The following is a 24,741-nucleotide window of genomic DNA, read 5'->3' on the forward strand; positions in this document are numbered from 1 at the left end:
TCGACACACACACACACTGTTTCAACTCACCACCCCCGCATCATATTGTAGTCTAGTCTGTCTTCAAACTCCCACTCCTCTCGAAACTTTTTTATATTTGAATATCAACATTATCTGTCCATCCTCAGTAATCCTCAGTTTACTATAATATACTCCTGTCCTGAGTCCTGACTAGTGACTTCATCGTCTTTCCAAACGCACGCACACACACAGAGAAAGGGAGAGTGCCCCCCCACCCCACATTTCCCTTTCATCAGTCCACACTGTCTGCTGTTCTCTATGCCGCTGATCAGGATTAGCTTGTTAGCTTACGCTAACGTAACGTTCATTTCGGGCGGTGTGGGCATAAAGGAATGGCGACGATGCAACGCATGTTAGATGCATTTGACCCGTTGTGAGAAAAAAAAACACCACAGACTTATTTCTGCTCGCAAAATAGGCGCACTGCTGTGTAGCCCTGCTCTGCTTAATGCCAACAGAAGCACGGACTGGGCGGTTATGACTCGCAGAGTTGCCACGGGTTTTTTTCAAAATAAGAGTATCATATGAACCGAACGTTGTTAGCTGCCGGAGCCATAGATATTATGACTGGAGCTGCGCTTGGGGCGGAAATGAGACCCGCACAGGATTTTCAAAATAAGAGTATCGATATGAACTACACGCCAGGTGGCGGGCAGACCTCTCATTGTTAGTCGCCAAACCTTAAATCTGCCCGCCATTGGCGGTTACTTATTTTGGTCCCTGTGGCCAGGGATGATCTGCCCCCTAGTGGATATACTTTTTAATGCTCCAGGTACATGCAAAGTTCCCAGCGCCGCGCCTCGCGTTTATGAGCTCTCGGCGGCAGCGTTTTTTGGCAGAGCGCTCCCAGCGCATAAAGTTAAAACTAGTTCAACTTTTGGAAAGGAGCGCGCTCATCAATGTAACTCATCGAGGAAGGGGCGGAGCCGCAGCTGGCGCGAGCCTCAGAAAAACGCTCTGAGCTTTTTTTTTTCTTTTTTCAAAGCGGTCCGCCTTGAAAAAATTGCTTTTAGTGGACACATAGCCTAAGCCTATGGAGATGTTCACCTTCTTTGCAGGGCTATAACTTTTTTAATTGTATTGCTAAATTGACATTACTATGGCCCATTCAACATCGATTATCTATTGTTCAGGATGTAGGAACGTTATACTTTTTCATTCATAGATTCTTCCAAAAATACCTTCTAGAATATAAGTATGTTTTTATCGTTTTCTGCAGTAATTCATAGAACGTGAGTTATAGGCATAAACGCATATATAGATTATCAACTGCCATTTATTCCCGATACAGGCTATATTAAAAAATGCAACTGTATATGATCCTATACGTTATGCGTCATCATGCACGGATGAAAGGGGGGGGGGGGGGGGGGGTGGGGTCGTTTATAATTCCGTGATCGTCAGTAAATGCTTTATGTAGTATGGGTGATATATTGATCAGATCGGTTTGCAGTGAAAAGAATAAACAATTGGGCTGAAAATAGCGTCAGCGTCCTCTTACCGTGCGTCAATGAGACTGGCGGTGAAAGATCCCAGGTATAGGACGTCGATCGCCTAGGTCCATTTCCGGTTTGTATGTCGCAATAAACGCCGAAATCATATCGATTATTAAGTTTATAAAGCGATCGATATGTACATTGTGTCTGTCGGGAGTCATGCAACAATATCTGACGGCCGGATGAATTTAATAGACGCACAGCCCCCATATCCTGTTTACCAGTGTAACTCGCCCGACCATCCACCAGGCGGCAGTATTGAGCCGTCGTTTTGTTTGAGCCGTAGGGTCCAGCTGCAGCGCCGAAGGTGTATGTATGAATTATGAATGCCATGGCGAAAAAATGAAATATTGATCTCAATATCGCTGTACAGCGTGGTTTGGCAGACAACGCATGGCTGGCAATAACGCTGTACAACATGATTGGCGGGGAATGTGTTAATGGGGTCTTTGAGGGATTTTTGACTTTTAAATCTTTTCATTTTTTCAAATATCGAGTGGTCAAATGGCTAAAAAGTGTATTAAAGCTGTGTAACTACTGGTATTAACACATTCAGTGCCGACCCTGAGTATAGTCGGGTTAACTCGCCGACGCTTGAGCGCCAATCACGAGTATAGTCGGGTTTTAATCGTTATTTATTTTATTAGCGATATCCATTCATTTTCATCCATCCAACCTGATGTTATCGTTGGGAATGGGTCTGAGCTCGCAAAAGGGCAAATACCGCCGTCTATCGTCTCCCGGATGGTATTGCACATCATTGGATTGGATTGGCTGGGGATGTGCATTTGCTTCTCGGGCATGCAGTATCGTTGTACCACGTTGACTGGGGGGACTGGGAGCAGCGTGGATTATGTGTTTTGGACTATAACGTTGGATCAATGGACGCGATCGATATTTGGAATGGCGATCAGGAATTTGATTAATCTTTTTGCAGAACATCTGATGTGAGGTAAGGACCTAGCATGTTCTACCATGCTCTGTAAATAACTCATGTACATATACCGATATGCCCTACTTTGATTACTTACTTGTATTATTGCACAATGTCGTTCTATTGGATTCTTATTATATTATTATATATTATTATTGTATTATGCACAATCGTTGCAGGCAAGACCCCCCGCATTTCATTGTATACTTGTATGCCGTGACAAATAAAAACTCTTGACTTGACTCTATGTTACCAGTCTTGGGTTAATCAGATGTTTTTTTCATAGCGATCACAACATGTCTGTGTGTGTGTGTGCCGTTGGTGCTGAGCAAGGCACGGATAAGCGATTTTTCAGCCCGCTTCTCTAGCGTGCATAAGGACACATATACTATCGATAATCTAGCGTTTATTTGAAAACTATTCATAAATCAGCCGAAAAATTACGACGTGTTTTGTGTATTCCACTAAAGGGCTATTATCGCGTCTTTCTCTGGAATTACTAGAAATCTCCAAAACTATACTCGTATTCAAAACGGTATAAAACGGAAATGTACCGATGAAAAAACAATCCGTTTCATACATGTTGACTGCAAGCAAGTCATTGATAAGCGACGGGTGTATTAGACCCATAGCCATAATTTTTTATTTTTTTTATTATCTTTTTCCCCCTCCTTCTTTTTCCGATTTTTCTCCCATCCCACCGTTAGTCATTATGCCAATTCCCAACCCCCTTCCTGGTTGTTGCGCACTTTCCCCTACTGTTGGTCCGAGAGGCCGGAGACTGTCACAATGTCACATGCTTTCCTCCGACGCATGTGCAGCCAGCCGGCAGCCAGCCTGGCCGTGCAGATTCTCACGGGGAGAGTGTAACGTGTGGAAGGTCACACTACCTCTCTCCAGATCCTACCCTTGCTGAGCAGGCGCCCCGACCGAACTGTAGGGGTCGCTGTCCACAACGCCCAGGACCCACCCATGGCTCCCCTCCCCCTAACTCAGCCAAACGAGTTAGTATAGCGATCAGCCCGAGCCAAGGCAATGCTGACTCTCCGGGAGTCGAGACCGCAGCCTCTTGCATTGGTGACGAGCACAATCTCCGCTACGCCACCTGACCGCCAATCCATAGCCATAATTTAAGATATCTTTTTTTAAGCAGTCGCAAATATCCCCGTCCTCCCATTGATTAAAGCGCTGGCGTGCTAGCCCTAATTTGGTCATATAGGCCCGGCGCTGAATGTGTTAAGTAGGGGTGTAACTGTTTGTGTAGTCATCCCGCAACATCACAGTATGGACATCACGGTTAGGCAGCGATACAAAGAATACATCTCAGGGTGGACTAAGACACTAGGTGGAACTAGGGTGGACTTAAGTGGACAGAGCAATAACAACCGTGCACTCTGCACTGGGCTGTTTCTCCCCTTTTCCTTCCCTCCCCTTTACTACAGGTGTCGCTGAAACAAAACCATGAATGAATGATATGTTTGTAACACAGCAGGGTCATTACAATAGGCTGAAAATATTAATATTTTTCTTGTTCACCCAATAAGGTTAACCAATGGAAACACACACACACTAACTTTCTTCCGTGTGACTTTCCCTCACAGCTGATCGGAAGAAAAAAGACAAACGCGCAAGCATAGCTACTTTTGCTGGTCTGGACTGGTCCTCTGAGCTCCTACAGGGTTTAAATAGCCTAGCTCAGCACAATGAACACAGCAGACACTTTCAGTTTATAATGTAAATAAGTATTGATATTTTTGTATTTTACAAATTTGAGTTTTTTTTTGATGAACGTGGGCACTGAAATGCGAAAATTAACAAAATTGGTTTTATTTCTATTTAAACAGTGGGCAAGTAATGTACTCGGTGGATGCTTAGTATCACTACCATGGTTGTACCAAACTCGTCCCGAACTGTGACCCCAAAACCAAGATACGTACTGAACCATGGCCTTCTGTGTACCATTATACCATTACACCCCCTTGTTGTTATTACACAAAATTAAGCTTTGGAATGGCCATCATAGGTATAAATCATTATGTTGCAATCCCTATACATTTCAAACCTTCAATATTCATACACGCAAAATTCAAAGCAATGTTTATTACATATGAATGAACAGAAAATAATGAATGAGCTTTCTGATGGCATATTGTGTTGACCTTGTATCCCCCCCCCCCCCCCCCCCCAGATCCACTGTCATTAGAATTGTAGCCTAGGTGTTGCTACCATCAGTTGTACTGCTGCATAGTGCCCAGTCTCACTGCTATAATTTGTTGTTTTCCCCTGGTATGAATGCATACAAATAAATAAATAGTAATAATAATAATAATAAATGAGATGCATTCATTAATGAAATAAGAACCTTTGTGATGATATAATATTCTTCTGTTCAAGATATCTTTATCAGATAGATTTTGATAGCTTTCTCTCTCTTTTTTTTCCCGTCCAAAACAGACTTGATTCATGAAACTGGAGGCTACCCAATGGAATGGCAGGATAGGATTTCTGGAGAAAATATTCCTTACTTGTCATTCATAATGCAACACAAGAGCACCCCCAAGTGGAGAATCCATAGTTTGTCATGCATATTATATTATATTACATCATGTATATTACGTTTTCCCCTCATTTCTTTTATGTATACTACAAGTTGTATTGTAGCTACATAAGAGTGTGTGTGTGTGTGTGTGTGTTGGGGGGGCTGTCACCCCAGTACATTTAAATAAAATGTACCCCCCTACCTGGTTGGGTTTATGCTGAGCAGTACCTGACCTGTTTAGCTGAGTCTCAGGCCTAGTCTAGATACTTACCAAAAATAGTTTTTCAAATAATCTGAAGGAACTGCGTGAATATCACTTGATGCACTCTCTTCATTGTTCTATTTGTTGCATTATATTCATATGGTAGTGGTCTTAGGTTATGGGACATGACCTTTGTGGTCTTCTTTGGTTATGGTAGTGGTCTTAGGTTATGGGACATGACCTTTGTGGTCTTGGGTTATGGTCATAGGCGGCGCGTATATAAGGCCAGGGGAGGCTATGCCGACCCAGTCTGCGCATTATTATAGGCAGCCTAGGCTACGATATTGTGTGCGTGTGGGCTGCTGCAGCCCGGTGGTGACAATACGCAAAGGGTCGGCCAACCAAGGTGTCAATGGCAGTAGGTGTGGTGGCCGTTTAACATTCCAGACTGCGGGCAGTAACCAATCACGCCGCATCACCAAACTAACCGATGCCAGTCTGGTCTTCAAAACCCTCCAAGGTCTAGCCCCACCCCCACTTTCCGATTGTTCACCTCCAGGTTCGCGTGTAGTCTTTTACCAACAAACTTGCAGTTCCGCGTTCGGGTTCAGAACTGTTGTACCGGGTGGCGTCTATTCGCATCCTAACACTAATTTCCATTAAGGACAAGTACATTTAGCAAATCAGCCCTCTCCGTGAGAGCTGCCAAGACCTGGAACTCCATTCCAAGTTACATGCCGCCTGGGCATAACACTGGATCACCTGAGGCCAAGGGCTTGCTCTACGAGGGCATGATGAGACTGAGTCAGAGTTAATCAAACCGTGGAAACTTTTTAGAGCTACTATGTACATTGTTTTCAAAGCATGATGAGATCCAAATTATGGAAAACGTTTCCTTCATTGCCGTCGGCACCGCAACTTGTGAACGGCCTTTCCCAATGAGGCGCATCCGAAACTTTTGCTGCATTAAGGTAAGACAATGGTTAATCATATTGGATGCCTTCATTTGAACAATTAATTTGCACTATATGAAATGAGTGGGGCTCGCTGTAGTAGCCTAGATGTGGGTGTGACATCAGAACCTGGACAGCACCGTTTGCGTGCAAGCAAAAAAGAAAAATGTTGCGCGCTACGCGCGAGTTTCATCCGATCTATAGCCTACCCTAATGTCCAGCTCACCCGCCGCCTATGTTTATGGTAGTGGTCTTGGGTTATGGTAGTGGTCTTGGGTTATGGGACATGACCTTTGTGGTCTTGGGTTATGGTAGTGGTCTTGGGTTATGGGACATGACCTTTGTGGTCTTGGATTATGGGACATGACCTTTGTGGTCTTGGGTTATGGTAGTGGTCTTGGGTTATGGGACATGGCCTTTGTGGTCTTGGGTTATGGTAGTGGTCTTGGGTTATGGGACATGACCTTTGTGGTCTTGGGTTATGGGACATGGCCTTTGTGGTCTTTGGTTATGGTAGCCTGGAGATGGCCATCACTGTAGCCCTGTCTGCCAGTACTTTTAAGCCTGAGAGACATTTATAAATGTAGGCCTATTACACCCAGTGTATTTCAACAATGAAAATGCCTTAAGGTGAATTCTAAAATTAGCAAGGCAGCAGTAAAACGTTTTCTGGCCCAAGACCATAGAATTACAAGACTAGTCGAAGAACCAGATGAAACTGGAACGCGGAATTGGTTTCCCTTGTTCTAAATCACTACAGAGAAGTCTATAACCATGTGCTAATTATAGGCCTAACCTCATAATTAAAACCTTAACCTCTGCTCATATAAATATCTCCAGTAAAGTATTTGGCCATTGAACTCTTTAGCAATCTAACCTACTGAATTGGCAGTAATGCATCCATTTTAGTTGTCGATTTGATAGAGCAAGTACCGGTAGGCCGAGGCAGTCAAAAAGAGCAGGTGCGTCAGGTAGGAGCAGTTCATCCGCATCCAGCTGTCATCATCAGCAATAAGTCGGTCTACCACCATTAGGCCTATGCAGCATATAGCTACATACCATATCTAAGCAAATACATTTAAGAACAAATAAATACTGCCGTGGTTCTTCGGTCAGAAATGAAGAAAAGCAGCCTTCTCTCAAATAACTCGGAATTGTTCAGCGCGCATACAAAGCTGACCAAAGCCAAGGCAATACGTGGGCAGAGCTGGATCATGAAATCGGTCAATGGTCCACATTGCAAAAGTAGACGGGAATTGGCCTACTGTCTGAAACAGACTGGTTCATGTCGTCGCGGATTAATTCCTTACCTTCCTCTCCATTTCGGCACCTCAGCTGTATCAGTCTCTGCAGCCCGGTGTGGATGATGTAGCGAATCGCGGCTCTGCCACAAATAACTTCTCCGCAGTTTCCAATCTTTCAGACGGCGCCTTTTTCTTCCAGACCCCTTGGCGCTGGGAGGGATGTCTTGGCGAAGGTCTGGCGGCGAGATGCGGGCCTCAGTCTGGATGGTGGATCGGGGGAAACGGATGCTTAGCAGCGCAGGCGCGGCCACGACCAGAGACCAAGCGATTCCGAGTTCAATTTAAAGGGAGCGTAGGAATTGTTTAAAAAAAAAAAAAAAAAAAAAAAAAAACGAGTTAGGTTTTTATCTGCGATTGAAACGAATTAACTAAACGTGCAATAACCATCCTGTAAGGAAAGGAATTATGTACTTTTTACTTCACTACATTTATATGAACCCATCGGTTAGTTACTTTGAAGAAAACGATGTTGCATAGAAAACATTCTACGTACATTCTATTCTATGTATGAAGATGATGTACTTTCAAATTTGAAGCCTGTCAACTATAAGAGGACATAGGACCTTTAGTGGTCAATGGTTCGAACATTGAACCCTCCCAAGCATATAGGAATATACAAACATCATGTAGAAAGCATACTTTTACTTTTGATAGTCAATATATTTTTATTTTTTACCATTGATAGTCAATATATTTTTACCAGAGTACCATTTTATCTTATTTATTTCTACTTTTACTTAAAGGAACTGTGCATTACTTCTTACACCAGTGGGGTATCAAAATTCGGTTACTCAGGAAGTAACAAGCCCAACATTGCAGAGTTGACCTCCTTCAATATAGCAGGAATACTAGCAACAATGTGATTGGCTTGAAGGATGCATTTTGCTTTGCAGGTTTTGCTTTGCAGGTTTCTTCATCCTAGCTGTGGGACGGACATGAAAGCACTTCAAATATCAAACAATATAAATAGTTAACGGTGCGGCACGGTGGTGTAGTGGTTAACACTGTCGCCTCACAGCAAGAAGGTCCAGGGTTCGAATCCCGCTTGGGGACCAGGTTTCCATGATGCCAGTTACCCAGGTGGGGTATCTCCCAGGCCTTTCTGTGTGGAGTTTGCATGTTCTCCCCGTGCTCGCAAGGGTTTCCCCCCCCGATAAGATAAACCCAATGGAAAAACATGCACAACAACAAGATCGCTAACGCTGTGGCGTCCTTGACGAAGACGGACAGGAGCACTTGGATTGGTCCCCTGGCGCGGCTCACGTGGCGCCTGTCTGCTCCCGGCTGCCCTTGGGGGGGAAGGACGACGGGATGGGTTAATCGCAGATACGCATTGTATGCATGGTTCGCATGTGTGCCAAATGGTGACCTCGGAGCAGGTCCTAAATTATTATTATTATTATTAGTTTGAAGTGTAACAACTTTATTGTTAAAAAATGTATTGTGAGGGGAGCTCCCGTAGCTCACCGCATATCTCGGCGCTATTTCTGCGTCGGGGAAAACCGTGCTCGTCACGGATCTGGGGGACACGAGTTCGATTCCCGGACCCGCCGTCATTTCTCAGAATGTCTTCCCCTGCTCTACATCCCATTTCAACCTGTTTCTGTCGGTCATGCTTGACCAGAAAAGCGATAAACGCTAAAAAATAAAGTGAAAAAAATGCTTCCATCTGCAAAACACCACAATGACAGCTGTTTTAATACTTATTCAGGAAAGACATTGAAAATAAAACACCACAGCCAAATAAATAAAAGAATGATTTAATAGAATTTCTTTTTTTCTTCTTCAAAAGCCATATTTTACACAAAGATTTTACACGTTTAAGTCCGGGCGTACGTACATACATACAACAGCAGGCGCTCTTCTTCCTTCACTGCAGTGAGAAACCTGCAGACGAGACACGGAGACTAGTGGGACTCAGTCTAGTCCATGTCCCACGACCTAGTCTATGGAGGGGTAACCTACTACCCAGCCCAAAACAGACCCTCATCTAAAGGGCAAGCACCAGCTACACACTGGAGTCACTTGCCCACCAGAATACATGAGAAAGAAAAGGAGAGGCACGATGAGTCATCTTTACATACAGTAAAAAAGAAAACTAAAAAATAACCTGTTAGAGCACATAATTATCGAACTGCACAACTTATTTTGAATTTTTTTTAATCCGTGGTATTTTCAGAATGAAAGTGGAACTTGGAGCGAAATTTTTTTAAAAATATTAGACCCGCCAAAAGAAACAACAGCTTTCACAGAGAATAAGAATAGCTTGTTGCCTTTTTCTTTAAACATCGGATGCCTTCCACGGACTCAACCCACGACCAACCCGTATTGGGGATGTGTGTCCTTAAGAATGCCAAGCTGGCTCAGAGGTTAGAATTGAGAGTTGGTGGTTTCAGAATTACAGACCGGTGCTTAAAAAGGGGGAGGCTGTGGATGCGTCTCAATAGTTCCATGGACCTTCCTCTTGTTTTTCAAAACCTTTTCACAATCTCCGAGCTAAAGAATGGAAGCCTGGTGAAAAGAGCACTGGAGTAAAAGCTCCAACACACCGCTGCTTATCACCCGTCCCGCTCATTCACGTCAGAGCAGAAGCAAAGCCAAGGAAGCTATGTGAGCCTATCTGGAAAAGCAGCCAAGCTAGTAAGGGCCACTGCTCACTCACACACACAAGGACGGCCTTCAACGTCGGTAAACCCCGAACGCCACGAAGCTGAAGAAAATGGTGATGCCCACGAGCGAAGCGGTGGCGGGCGCCGTGAAGAACTGCCGGTACTGGATCTGGAAGTACCAGAGCACCGTGAGCATGAGCACAAAGAGGGGCACCATCAGGCTGCCCACGTTGAGTGCCACGTGGACCTGGTCGGCAGCCCTGGCGCCCGCGGGTGCTGTCCGGGTGGCGTGCTGCGAGATGTGGCAGTGGAGGACGCAGTTGTCGGCCAGGTTTAGGGAGGCCAGGGTCTGTCCGTCATCCTGCAGGAGCTGGCCCTGGTAGATGAGGCGCACCTGGTGCTCCTGGCCTGAAAAGTAAGTCCTGGAGGATGACAGAAACATGGTTCAAATAGTCATATCCATGACTCATTACAAGATGTTACAGTATTAGCATACAAAATGTGTGTGGGGGGGGGGGGGGGGGCAGGGACCGAAACTAAAGCCTGCCGCCCGCCAGGGGCGGTCTGTTTTTACCTTTGGCGCTTGACACTTAGAGGGCTGCCCGCCGTGTGGCGTGTAATCAATCAAGTTCATAACGATACTCTTATTTTGAAAATCTGTGCGGGTCTCATTTCCGCCCCAAGCGCATCTCCAGTCATAATATAGATGGCTCCGGCAGTTAGCAAGAATTAGGTTCGTATGATACTCTTATTTTGAAAAAAAACGTGGCAACGAGTCATATCCGCCCAGCCCTGCAGCGGGATACTATTGGCTAAGGGCTTCTGCTCGCAGTGCTCATGTCAACACAGGCAGTCTGCTCTAGAAGAGCGGACCTCCATGAGCTACCGTCAACTATTCACTTTTAGTTTAATACATGACGAGGCATTGTCTAACGGTATCTAGCTGGCTAGCTACTGATAGCTGCTGATATCAACAAATGCTCCAGCAATAGTCGACTCGAGTGCATAATACCTCCGTTCCCCCGTTAGCTCGCGTTAGCTAGCTCACGTTAGATCGATCTGTCCCAGTAAACTAAATTGTCTTAACGTTATCTACCGGGCTAGCAGTAGCTACAGATAGCTCCTGATATCAATGTCTTATAACATTGATTGAATGCGTATTCTAGCTGAGGGCATGTTGAATGTGATTTGACAAAATAACCGTAACGTTATAAATAGGGTCCAGCTGCATCGCCGGAGAATCCTTGCATGCTGAATGTAGGGTCTAGCTGAATATAGGGTCTAGCTGCAGGGCCGGAGAATCCTTGCTGGAGCTGGAGGCTACTCAAGTATACACACAGACAGTGGAGCTGTTTGCAGATAGCAAGCATTTTGACTTATTGCGTGGTGGCGATGTCTCGCAGATAATACAACTACAAGTATGATTATATAATATATATTTTATTTAAAAAAAAAATGTATATAAAATATATATATATATTTTTTTAATCAAAAAAAATTTGGCAGGTAAGAAATATGCTTGGCGGGTAGACTCTTCCCATCTACCCGCCACTGGCCGGTGAGTCAAAAAGTTAATTTCGCTCCCTGCGGGGGGGGGGGGGGGGAGGGGGGCTGTATCGAGTATGGCTGCCCCGGTGACTGGCTGCCCCGGTGACTGGTGTTATTTCTCACTCACTCTATTCGTTTCTATTTCGTTCCGTTCTTCCCGTACCGAGATCTGATCCGAACTCCCCCCCCCCCTCTCCCCCCTCTAGTTTGTGTACACACTTCATTCTGGGTGCGCTCTGGGTTTTGTTTACGGTTTGCGTTTTGAGCTTGTAAGCTTGCCGTAGTCGATGATGTCACGCTCGAAATGTAAACACAGGAAGTGTTCACACGGAGACTGGAGAATGGATGTTGATATAAAGATACAAATAACTAATAAATATGAAGTTATATTTGAACCTCTGTTGTCAAGCCTTGTCAATATAACCCACCCCCCTTTTCTCACGAATGGAACTCTGTTGTAGAGCCCGCTTTTGATCGTTTTGCAGCGTTAACAATAACGCTAAGCTAACGGCTAACGCTAACGTTACTGCAACATACTAGTAAAACATTGCTCGCATCGATTATATTGAATGTCATTGATCTACTGGTCGACCGAAAATGTAAACGGGAATGTCTTAACACGACTGCGGACTCTGGATGTTGATATAAAATGAACAAATTGCCAATAAATATGAAGTTATATTTTATCACGAATGGATGGTGTTGTAGAGTCCGCTTTTGTGCGTTTTGAGCGATCTACTGGTCGACCACGGCCGACTTGTTGGGCACCACTGGTCTAATAGAAATAAATGCATTCGAACAATGTTATAGACATAGCAATGGCAAACAATTTATGACGTTATGTCAGCACCAGGCGCCACGCCCATGAAAAGGTACAAGCTCGCAAAGCCACACCCCCCGTTCTCCCGGGACCGACCCCGAGACCACCTCTGCCAGCTGGTCCCGTTCAGCGGGGGGTGAAACGATTCAGCGCCGACTCGCACCCCAAAAGGGGTGAGTGAGAACACTGCCCCCCGTGCTCCGGGACGGTGATTCGATACAAAAGGCTGAGTGTGAAAGCCCCCTTAGTCTTCCTAGTGTACCTCACAATGCAAAGCATCTAAAACATCCTCTTTTGCAGTTAGCAGAGTCCTTTTCAAAGGGAGACTAAGTCGTTCTCAATTCCTGTAATGAGTCACGTGAGCTACACAAGCAGGGGCGTAACTAAGGGGACATGTCCCCGGCATGTTTTCAGAATGCAGTTATTGTCCCCTGCACGATAATAAACAGTGACGCGACGTGATAGGACCAGACGGAAAACGGCTGCTTGTCCATCTCTGAGCCATTGTCATGCAAAGTCAAGTAGCCAGGCGAGCACCCGGCGCTAAGTACTGTACCGACCACAGCCGTCTTTGCATATCAACAACAGCCCAGTCTTCAGGTGTGCTCAAATAGGCTACATAGCACCCCTCCCCAGTGTGGTGTGAAACTGTGAACGATGTGTCTGTGTGACTGAGATTGCCATGAAATGCAACAGCATTGCTTGGTGTCTGTGAAATATCTGTCTGTATTTAAAAGCCTCTAGGCTGTTTTATACATTGTAGATAATAAATAGCTTCTCTCTCACACACACACACATACATACTACGTAGTACGCACGTTCCGAGTCTCACGCAGCATTATGACTTGTCATAAGTGAATTGTATATAGAAACTCACCAAAATGTACTTGCACAACGATTAAAAAAAAGAATCTACGAAAAGGGGGGACCCCCCCTTCACCCGCCGCGACCATACACTATACGTAGCACCGGAGCGTAACAGTAAGAAGCATTTTGTATAAAAGTATTCTGTACTTCTGTATGACAACTATTAAAGAAACTTGAAACTTGAAACCCCTCCGCCACTGACCACGCCCCCCAAATGTGTCCCCTCCACCACTGACAACAGAGTTACGCCCTTGTACACAAGGCTACACATTGGCAGGATGTTAGTGCTAATGCTAGCTAACAGCAAAAGAGAATGTGTTCGTTGGATGATTTGCATAGTGGGGTAGATTAAGAGGACTGGATGACATCAAACATGGATGCCGATGCAGACATACTAAATACAGTCCCCCATTGTCTTATGTCACCATTACATGACTATGTAAAGACATTTTCTTTTTCATTTCAACCTTTATTTAAAATCGTAAGCATCTGAGGTTTCCCTCATTTACAGAAACGACGATTGTACAAAATGTAAACAGTACATAATAAAAACAATATTCACAGAAATTTAAACACCAGAGTAAAGGAAAAAACGTTTCAAAATAATTTAGAGAAAATCAACTAAAACAGTTACAGGTAGTCACACGTCTGAAATCATACGTTTAAACATTCCAAGGGAAGGGAGAACCTCCAATTTCAGAGAGTTGGAAGGACATTCCATGAGTTAGAGGCATCAAAGGAAAAGGCTGACTTCCCTAGCTCAGAACACATTTGAGGAACCCTAAGAACCATCCAGTCATTCGATTGAGTTGAACATTGCTTATTGGCGTTGTGCGAGAGCTGGAAACAATGACAGCCATGTTGAAATGACCCATGGCATAACAAGATGACATAACAGACTAAAGACTAGATGAGATCTAAGGTTTGAATGTAACTCATAACAGACACAGACATGGCATTGGCCTATACAGGATACTGATGGAAACGGTTTCACTGCATTGACTTATACTATAGGATACTGAATGAATAGTGAATACTGATGCAAAAGGTTTTCACGGCATTGACCTATAGGATACTGATGGAAAGGGTTTTCATGGCATTGGCCTATAGGATATCGCGATCGACAGGTAGATCGCGGGCTGATTTCAAGTAGATCTCGATTAATAAAATTTTATTATATTAAAAAAAAAAAAAAAAAAAATTGCAAAATCAACTCTGCCTCTCCTTGTTAACTACAACAAGCAATGCTGTTTGTTATTTAAGATGAGGTCCGACTCGGCACCGACAGATTTGTGTTCATTATGCTGCTTTTATAAAGCCTCAAATGACGGCTTACAATACAATTTTGGCTGGTAGCTCTCGGCTAGGTGGTAAATTAAAAAGTAGATCTTGGTTCAAAAAAGGTTAGGCACCCCTGCCCTATAGGATACTGATGGAAAGGGTTTTCATGGCATTGGCCTGCCCTATAGGATACTGATGGAAAGGGTTTTCATGGCATTGGCCTGCCCTATAGGATACTGATGGAAAGGGTTTTCATGGCATTGGCCTGCCCTATAGGATACTGATGGAAAGGGTTTTCATGGCATTGGCCTGCCCTATAGGATACTGATGGAAAGGGTTTTCATGGCATTGGCCTGCCCTATAGGATACTGATGGAAAGGGTTTTCATGGCATTGGCCTGGCCTATAGGATACTGATGGAAAGGGTTTTCATGGCATTGGCCTGCCCTATAGGACAGGGCTGTACGCTAAGCTTTTTCACTAGGGGCACACTTGCATTATTAGAAATTTAGGGGCAAAAAATATGTTTTAGGGGCACATTTTTAAATAACAATTTTACCATTATAGTGCAAAAAAATATGTTCCTCCTGCCTCATTACTGTGGTCCTTTTATTTAACATTTAAGTGCTTTTGTTGTCAGGTTTGTATCTTTTATAATGAACCAACTAGGGCTGGGCGATATGGCCTAAATATGATATCACGATATTTTCTGACCTTTCGGCGAAACACGATACACATCACGATGTTTTTCTTTTTTACCCCAAACAATTCATTATGAGGCTTACCAAGACAGTATGAGTTTGCAAGCTAACATTAAAGACAAAATAAAATACCCATGCATTTAGCATTTTTATATTATATATTAGATTTAGATTATTGGATTATTAGATTATATATTGCATATATTTAGCAATGAGATATTATATGATTTAGATATGAAATATGATGAATTGAAAATGGGGGACCCTGATGTAAACAAGACAAAAGTCTTTCTCTGGTCTGCATCCCCTTAACAATTGTATGTATTGAGCTGTACTGTACCCATTCTGCAATATGTTAATAAAGTTTTAAATCAATCAATCAATAGCATTTTAGCATTTTTATGAAACTACTGTATATTTCTATGTCTCTAAATGTTTTGATGAATTGAAAATAGAGGACCCTTATGTAAAAAAGCCGAAAGTCTTTCTCTGGTCTTCATCCTCCTGTACTGTATTGTACCCATTATGCAATCTGTTAATAAAGTTCTCATTCATTCATTCTGACGGAAAACAGAATAATTTTGATTGACAGTAGAGTCTGCCAATTACGTCACAACGCTTGCACCCGCCCTGCTGTTCTTAGCACCAATCGGCAAGCGCATTAGTTTTTGACTTCCTGAATGCCCTGTGTGTTGACAACAACAAAGCTACTAACATTAGCTCCCCGCGGCCCACGAGTAGGAGACCAGTGCTCTGCAGGATGACTAAATGAGGCATAATGATTTTACCTCAACGAATGTTATAATAAAAGCCTTTCCATACATCTGTCTGATTGAAAACTTTATTAACAGACCGCGGAATGGGCATATCTCAGCACGGGCTGAGATATGAACGAGTAACGTGTGGACCAGATTGACGAGACACAAGGTTTACACAACAGCCCCCACCCCTTGTTTTATTGTATTTGTACCTGTACTACCTGCTGTCAGCTGTTTATCTCTCTCTGTGAGCTTGATTAGCTCACGTTAGCTAGCGTTAGCTCCGCGGCTAACCCTGAACTAAATCAATGACTAGGTTCTAAAGCATTTCGAGTAGTTTTCACTGCACATAGAAGCAGCCAAACAGCGGGAGAATTTCGGGAGCATATGGCCAAAACCCAGTTAGGAACCATCGATTCCCATCCCTACTACTAACTTTACTTTTCTTCATAGCTAAATCAGACAGTCAGCCAGTCTATCAGAGTGAGTGCTCAGTTGATTTTCCCCGCTGATCATACCTGAGTGCTCAGCGTCATCACACGCCTTGGATCATTTAGGAGTGAAATGCGAATGCAAGGCTTGAAATCCCTACTCGCAAGCCCGCCCCCAAATATTATTTACCAATCGCAACGGCCAATTAAAGGGGCAATTTGCGACGAGATCATCGCAGCGTACAGCCCTGTAGGATACTGATGGAAAGGGTTTTCATGGCATTGGCCTATAGGATACTGATGGAAAAGGTTTTCACGGCATTGACCTATAGCAGTGGTCACCAACCCGTCGATCTTGATCGACTGGTCGATCTTTGAGACTGTCCCTGTAGATCTTTCCATGAAAATTAATTCTACTTTTGTTTTGATGTGAAAAGTGATGCTGCACTTAACACCGACTGAGAAAGTACACATTACAGTTCTACTTTATAAAATGCCAATTGTAAATATGTTTGTCAATGTTAATAATATGAGAAAGTCCACATTACAGTTCTACTTTTGTTCTGATGTGAAAACTGATGCTGCACTTAGCACTGACTGTACTTAGCACTGACTGAGAAAGTACACATTACAGTTCTACTTTATAAAATGCTAATTGTAAATATGTTTGTCAATGTTAATAATATGAGAGTCCACATTACAGTTCTACTTTTGTTTTGATGTGAAAAGTGATGCTGCATAAGATGACTGCACTTAGCACTGACTGAGAAAGTACATAATAGTTCTACTTTGATGTTTTAATGTTGGACTTGGACCAAAGCATTGCATGTAATTAGAATACAGGCAAATAAAAGTAATTTAGTTTAAAGTACAATCTTGGCTGTCTTTTTCTCTCAACGCTTCAATAGGTAGATCTTGCCTTCACCAAAAAAAAGAGGGTGATCTTGGGCTTAAAAAGGTTGGTGACCACTGACCTATAGGATACTGATGGAAAAGGTTTTCACGGCATTGACCTATAGGATACAGATGTAAAGGTTTTCTCACCTTTGAATCTGCTTAAAAAAGGGAAATTGGGACAGGAAATTAAGTTAAAAGTAGAATCGGCAATGCCATCAAACAGTGACTTCTAGGGCTGTCTTATGGCACAAGCTTCGAACATTGAAAAAAAAATCGAAGTTAAAAAAAAATCAATCAATTTTTTTTCATTTTTTTTTTTACTTCGGTTTGTGTGTGTGTGTGCATGGGGCCATTTGGTGGGGCCGGGGGACAAATACACTGGAGGAAAGTAACCCAGCTCAGCACTGCCCAAATTATATCATCACTATTGCCTGTTTGAAGGATATCATCCTCAAACACATATACACCACAGTCTACACGCCTATTCTCAGTCCTTGCCCCACAATGGTGGAATGAGGACCACTCAGCAGCGCCCCCCACCCAACAGCTGAATTGCCAATGGCTGAATTGGAGTATTGCACTGTGCCGGCACAGCTGGTGGGTTCTGTGGCTCTGCAGCTGCATGCACTCGCAAATCTAGCAGCAAGCTCCCGCTGACACAGCGTTGTCATTATTATACCTGCTTGGTGAAGCAACGATGAAACAAATGTAATGATTGTTTCGTTCATCGCATAGGCTATTTAATTTTAGCCTATTTTAATACAATTCAAATAATCAAATTGTGCTTAGACTAGGGAATTATTTTCACCGGACATTAAAACCGGAGAGATTAAATATGTCGGACTTCAACAGATTTTGCCGGTCAAATACCGGTAATTACCGGCTAACGGAAACCCTGCTGTATACACACGTCCGTGTGTAGCGATCGCTGCCATAACGCAATAATCGATACGATTTGGCCGTTTATTATGATTATACAAACCGGAAATGGATTTAGGAGATCGCGTCAAATAAGTGGGATCTTTTTCCTCCAGTCTCATCGTCGAACGGTAAGAGGACGCTGACGTCATTTTCAGCGCGTTTGTTTATTATTATCCATGCAAACTGCTCTGATCAATATATCACCCATACTACATAAAGCATTTACTGACGATCACGGAATTATAAACGACCCCCCCCCCCGTTCATCCGCGCATGATCAGTCATAACGTTTAGGATCATGTACAGTTGAAATTTTTAATATAGCGTGCATCGCCAACAAACGGCATTTGATAATCTATATATGCGTTTATGCCTATATCTCACATTCTAGGAATTACTGCAGAAAACGATAAAAACATATTTATATTCTAGACGGTATTTTCGTATGAATCTATGAATAAAAAAGTAAAACGTTGCTACATCCTGAACGATAGATAATCGATGTTGAATGAGCCAATTTGGCAATACAATTTAAAAAGTTATAGCCCTGCAAAGAAGCTGAACATCTCCATAGGCTTACAGTGCTGGCAGAGAGTGGTATAAGATGCTCAAATTGCGTGGCAGGGAATGTATTAACGGTTGAAAAAACTGTTACATTTCAATGTAACATGGTTCCAAGTGGTCTGCCATGATAGCCAACTGTCCAGGGGGGCCATCATGTGCACAATCTGCCCATTTCACATTCTAATTCTCTCTCTTTCTCCATCAACACGACAATACAAATGCATATAACGTTACCACACGACATCCGCACAACATAGGCTACACACAAATTAGTTAACACTGCTGCTCATCATCAGTCATCACAACAATGCTTGCTAGTACATAATGTTTTATCTCATCTTGTTCATTTAAATCTATTTATTTTTGGGCTTTTTCACCCATCCCAATTTAGTCATTATGCCAATTCCCTTCCTGGTCGTTGCGCGCATTTCCCCACTGTCGGCCTGGGGAGGGTGTAGAACTACCACATGCCTCCTCCGATACATGTAGAGTCGCCAGCTGCTTCTTTTCACCCGACAGCGAGGAGTTTCACTGGGGGAACGTAATGCGTGCAGCGGTTCACGCTATTTCCCCCAGATCTCCTCCCTGCTGAACAGGCGCCCCGACTGACCAGTAGGAGTCGCAGTTTACACATTCACACATACCCAACCCCACATTCCCCTACCCACCCCCACATTCCCCTTCCCACCCGATAACACTGCCAATTGTGTTAGTAGGGACGACTGACAAAGCCGGAGGTACCGCTGACAGCTGGATTCGATCCCAGAGTCTCTGCGGTGGTAGGCGAGTGCTTGGTCCACTGCGCTACCCAGCCGCACCTTATCTTGTTCATTTTACTTGTGTCTGTGTATCATGATTCATGAACACGTCTCAGATGACAAGCGGACAGAATTAACAGCGCGCACTGACACTCTGCACTCGGCTCTCCCCTCCTGTTTACTACAGCCTATTTGTCCCTAAAACAAAACCATGATGAATTAATTAAATGTTTAACACAGCAGGGTCATTAAAATGTTTCAGTTTTCTTTAGTTTTCTTGTTCGCCCAATAATGGTAACCAAAAGACACACGCGTGCGCGAACACACACGTCAACCTTTTCCGGCGGACCGCGGAGTCTCACAGCTGATCGGAGAAAAAATAAAAGCACAACATACCACCAGATCATCTGAGCTCCGCTCCAGTTGCTGCTGCCTGCTACTGTTTAAATCCAAAATATTGATAATCCTCACCGTGAACAGAACCGTGGCTTCTGTGTACCGTTACACCCCTATTATAGTTGTGAGGTACTTGGTCGAGTCTACAGAACGTCATAATAACTATGACTCAAGAGTGGTGCAAGACTGCTATGAAGAGATGGCTCTGCAGATGAAAATAGCGTCTACTCTCTCCACTATTTTGGCGTTGGCCTATTTTCATATTCAGTGGTTTTTGCTAAGTTAAGTAAATTCAAGTTTTATTTCTGAGATACGAGACAGGCGCTACACCATAAATTGTTACATACATTTTAAGCCAGAGGACAAACAAACAAACAAGAAGAAAAAGAAAGAAAACAGATGAAGAATTCCACCACTAAGAAAATGGAAAGCTTACCTCTTGATGTAGCCGATGGTGTCCTGGGGTCTGACTTGAGCCGTTCTCTCCGTGTCGTTGAGGAACTTCAAGCGCAGGACCATGTTCCTCTGGACGTCCGCCGTGTCGTCGGGGGAGGGGTTGGCACTTGAAGCAGTGGCAGAGGATGAGAGGGAAGAGGAGGATGAAGAAAAGGTAGTACCAGCGCCAGTCTGGTCCACTTCAGCTCCTTGTCTGTGTCTCAAGCCGTCTCCCCCCAAAACACCCAAGTCATCGTCCGATAAGCTCCTCCCTTGTCCCTCCCCTCCACTCCCTTGGCTCCCCGACTCCTCCCTTGGCTCCGCCTTCCCCTCCTCATCGAGCTGTGGGACCAAAGAGTCCAAGGTAGTGGCGGCTGTCAGTGGCTCTGAGCTGTTACCATCTGTAACAGTGCTGGGGGAGGAGTGTTGCTCTGGCGAGGTTCGGAGCTGGACAGAGGATGACACTGAGGAGGAGACAGTCGCTGGGGGCGTGGTGAAGAGGTGTTCAGGGGGCTCGGCGGTGTGAGTGGAGGCCCAGGCCAGCACCAGCACTAATAGGACGAAGACCACCCCGAAGAGCAGGGTGACCTCGTCCCCCACCCCCTCGATGAGAGCCATGGCCCGGGCTCTGGGGGATAGCTGGCTCCCACACTAAGGCAAGGTTAGGCTAGGCACCTGGGGAACAAACGGCAGGGGAGAGATGCATTAGAAACAGCCTCAGAAGAACATACTTACAGGTTTACAGTTAACACAGCTGGCAATATGGATTCATGGAAAAGCATAAAATCTCACAATATTCATAAAGACATGTGATATCAATATCAAAATATCTGCTAAGGTATGGACAGTTACATGTCAGATTGCATTAATCCAATCAATGTTCATCATATTGGACTGCATGGCGATGGTAAAAACATAAACTGTAATTTTCTAATTATATTTTAAAATATAGTCTATACTGGCTAATATATATTTGGCGCAACAGGCCATTTGCTATTCAGCATTAACACAATTATAATTCACAACATAAAATTAAAACACAATATGGGTAACAGACAGAACATGACTGAATCCAGTCTTAACACTTTGAGTGCCAGCGACGTGTTATGTTGTCTTTTCATGCCCCCCGTTGAGTGCCAACGACGCAAATTGTCGTTTGATTTTTTTATTAGCGATCTGAATTCATATTTCATCAACCGAGTCTCCCGTTGGTACAGCAGCCCCTCTAGGAGCTCCGATGGGAAAATACCACCCCCTATCGTCTATCCCTGTGTAACTGCAGGCCATTCGATTATACTGGTGGATCTGTGGAGGGGGAGCCTCCTCGCTCCACTATGCTGGCGAGGGATCTGATGAACATTGAAGTGATCGCGAGTGGGAAAACAGCCTGGAATATATATTTACAGCAGCCAATAATCAATCAATAAACGCGATCGATATTTGGAATGGCGATCAGGAATTGGAATAATCTTTTTAGAGAACATCTGATCTAAGGTAAGGCGTCTATGTTACCAGTTTTAGGATAATCAGAGCTGTATTCACTGAGATAACAGCGTGTCCCCTATGTGTATATATGTGTGATGTTGAGGAAATGAGGTAATCGATTTCTCAGCTCGCTTCTATAGCGTGCATAAGTACACATATACTATCGATAATCTAGCGTTTATTTGAAAACGATTCATAAATAGGCCGACAAATGACAACGTGTCTAGTGTATTCGAGAATATTCCAATAAATGCCGTTTATGAGGGAATCTTTCTATTATCCGGAAATTTTCGAGAAAACGATAGCTTTTCGAAATGCTATAAAAAGGATATGAACAGATTAAAAAACAATCCGTTTCGACAATGTTGACTGCAAACAAGTAATTGATAAGCGACGGGCAGATTAGATTAGACACATAGCCATAATTTAAAACATAGATTATGCGTTTTTAACACCATCATTGAAGTGGATGATGGCACTCAAGGACATTAATCAACGTTATGGCCGGCACTGAAAGTGTTAAGTTAGTCTAGTTAGTTAGTTAAATTAAGAGCCCTTTGAAGTTTGAAGTTGTCGCCTGAAGAAGATGACATGGCAGTTACATCTCCACCAAAGACAATTATTCATTAATTACATTTTATTTGTCTTACACAAGGGTCCATTCGATTCATATATATGAATGAATATGAATTGAAAATGGGGGACCCTGATGTAAACAAGACAAACGTCTTTCTCTGGTCTGCATCTCATTAACAATTGTGTGTATTGAGTCGTACTGTATTGTACCCATTCTGCAATCTGTTAAATAAAGTTCTCATTCAAAATGGTAAACTAAGAAATTTTGCATTTCTGGATGATATCAGACCATTTAGATGAGCAAATCTCTACATTATGTGATGTCTTTAGGTGACACTTTCTGAAGTTGCTCCACTGACAATAAATAAGAGACCAAATCTATAGACACTGACACAGAGTACTGTAGCGTTCATATTCTGGTTCAGAACGTTTAGTAATACTGTGGAATAAAGCTGTTGTCTATAAGCGGCTATTGACTTAACATAGGCTAAAAACATTTAAACAGAAGACAGACTGAACCTTGAGTTGGTAATCATAATGGCTTTCTTTCCCATGATGAACAACAGGTTTTAAGACAATCGGGACTACGTCAGCATTAATCTTGTAGACGGGGTGATGCAACCTTGAACCTCAACGTTTGTACACTAAGTTTCCCAGAGATGGGGGGCTGAGGTAGCCTGGTGCAAATAACTACCAATTTCAGAAGGCTAATTAGGCTACATGCTCTCTACACACGAATCAGTGCATACTCATCAACAGGTGGTCCATTATGGCAGAAAACATACCAGCCTATACACCTGGAATTAACAAAGTTTAAATACTTACACGTTGTTGGGAAAGGGGTTTGTGAGGCATACACTTGCTGGAGAATTATAATGTTAATTAAAGTTTTTGGCTAATATGTTAACCCACATGCTATTCTATAAGCTAGCTAATACACAATGGGAATAATAAATGCTTTATTGAGAAATTGCACACACTGGCACGACTAATGTGCAACATGATTATTTTGATGCATCAGTCATATGAATCAAGCTAACAAGAGAAGTGAACGGTAATCCTGCAGTATACAGGATGCAGTCCTAGTTTATAGCAAGAGCTAAGCTAACGTTACAATAATATATCCAACCAGTCACCACCAAAGACTGCTATGCCATTATCAAGTGGTTTAGGGTTAATCATTGGGTCTTAGACTTAGCAGCTGTCAATGTCTTGCTAACATTGCGTTGTTAAGTTTTTCAGTCTATTCATTGGCTGCTAAATGACCCTTTTAAGCTACAGAGCTAACAGCTGACGCGACAGTAAGAAGATGACAGGTAGACTGTGTAGCTAACGTTAGCTTGCACCTGGCTGTGACACATAACGTTAATATGGAACCATATCACGAGTTTAACAACGAGCGAACCAACATGTCTACAAACGTTACTTAGTTGGCTTGCATATACATTTCATGTTTTGGATAACCTGATATGCCCCCCCTACGTTATTATCTAACATTAGCTAGTTAGCCTTTGCCAAACTCTGGTTGTACGGCTAACGTTAGCCTTACTAGCGGTTTCAAATGCAAATATAAGATTATAATGTCATTTTATGTCAAATAAAATGAGTAGCATTTATACATTTTAAGCAAATAACATTTTTTAAGAACAATATGGCTAGAATAATTGATAGTAACTTACTGTTTACATTAGAAACCACATGATAGTAGTTAGCTAGCGAGTCAGCAAGCAAAATATTTCTGACTCTACTTTGTACTTCCTGATTGTTCTTCGGACCGGATGTAGCGCTGAGTGGTTGTGGGTAATGTAGTCGTGTTTTTGTTTTGAGCTCGAAACAAACCCATAAAACAATACAATACAATGCAGCCAACCTAAATACTAAAGAGCAAACCTGTGGGTAAAGAGCCGTTGCCTCACACGGACCATTTAGAAAATGGTGTCCTGTCAAAGATGTGTCAAAGACATCTGCTGTTCTGTAGCTAGCCATCACGTTGAAGAAACCTGGCTTGGCTTCAAAACCAAATTTTCAACAATACTAAACAACATGGCCCCCCTAAGAACCACCAGGGTAAAAAATCGCGCTGAGCCGTGGATGCACACTGAAATACTGACCGCTATGAAAGCCAGAGACAAAAAATGCTCTGAGTTTCGTAAAAGTCAGTCAAAGCTTACCAAAAGCACGAGCAGTGATTAATTGATTGATTGAAAAGTTTATTAACAGATTGCAGAATGGGTACAGTACAGTAC

General features: G+C 43.2%; 2 protein-coding genes across 2 annotated transcripts in view; both read right to left on the reverse strand.

The window, feature by feature from the left end:
- Positions 1-7,612, reverse strand: part of LOC311239536 (SWI/SNF-related matrix-associated actin-dependent regulator of chromatin subfamily D member 3-like) — a 208,108-nt gene extending 200,496 nt beyond the window's left edge. The window contains exon 1 of the mRNA XM_084327858.1: positions 7,456-7,612. Coding sequence (XP_084183984.1) covers positions 7,456-7,467 — 12 coding nt within the window. The 5' untranslated portion in view covers positions 7,468-7,612. The remainder of the gene's footprint in view (positions 1-7,455) is intronic.
- Positions 7,613-9,208: 1,596 nt separating this feature from the next.
- tmub1 (transmembrane and ubiquitin-like domain containing 1) lies at positions 9,209-24,254 on the reverse strand. Its single transcript, XM_084327861.1, has 3 exons — positions 24,175-24,254; positions 20,436-21,109; positions 9,209-10,480 (listed from the first exon to the last, which is right to left on the reverse strand). Exons 2-3 carry the CDS (start codon positions 21,050-21,052, stop codon positions 10,129-10,131), a joined length of 969 nt encoding a protein of 322 aa, XP_084183987.1. The 5' UTR covers positions 21,053-21,109; positions 24,175-24,254; the 3' UTR covers positions 9,209-10,128.
- Between the last annotated feature and the right edge of the window lie 487 nt (positions 24,255-24,741).

The sequence above is a fragment of the Notolepis coatsorum genome (genome assembly GCF_963971535.1).
Source record: "Notolepis coatsorum genome assembly, chromosome: 13".
NCBI classification, from domain to species: domain Eukaryota; kingdom Metazoa; phylum Chordata; class Actinopteri; order Aulopiformes; family Paralepididae; genus Notolepis; species Notolepis coatsorum.

Excerpts from the sequence above, each read along its gene's own strand:
- tmub1 (XM_084327861.1), bottom strand. The coding sequence starts at position 21,052 with ATGGCTCTCATCGAGGGGGTGGGGGACGAGGTCACCCTGCTCTTCGGG. Across the intron at positions 10,481-20,435 it reads ACCATCGGCTACATCAAGAG|GACTTACTTTTCAGGCCAGG; the intron begins GTAAGCTTTCCA and ends GTCATCCTCCAG.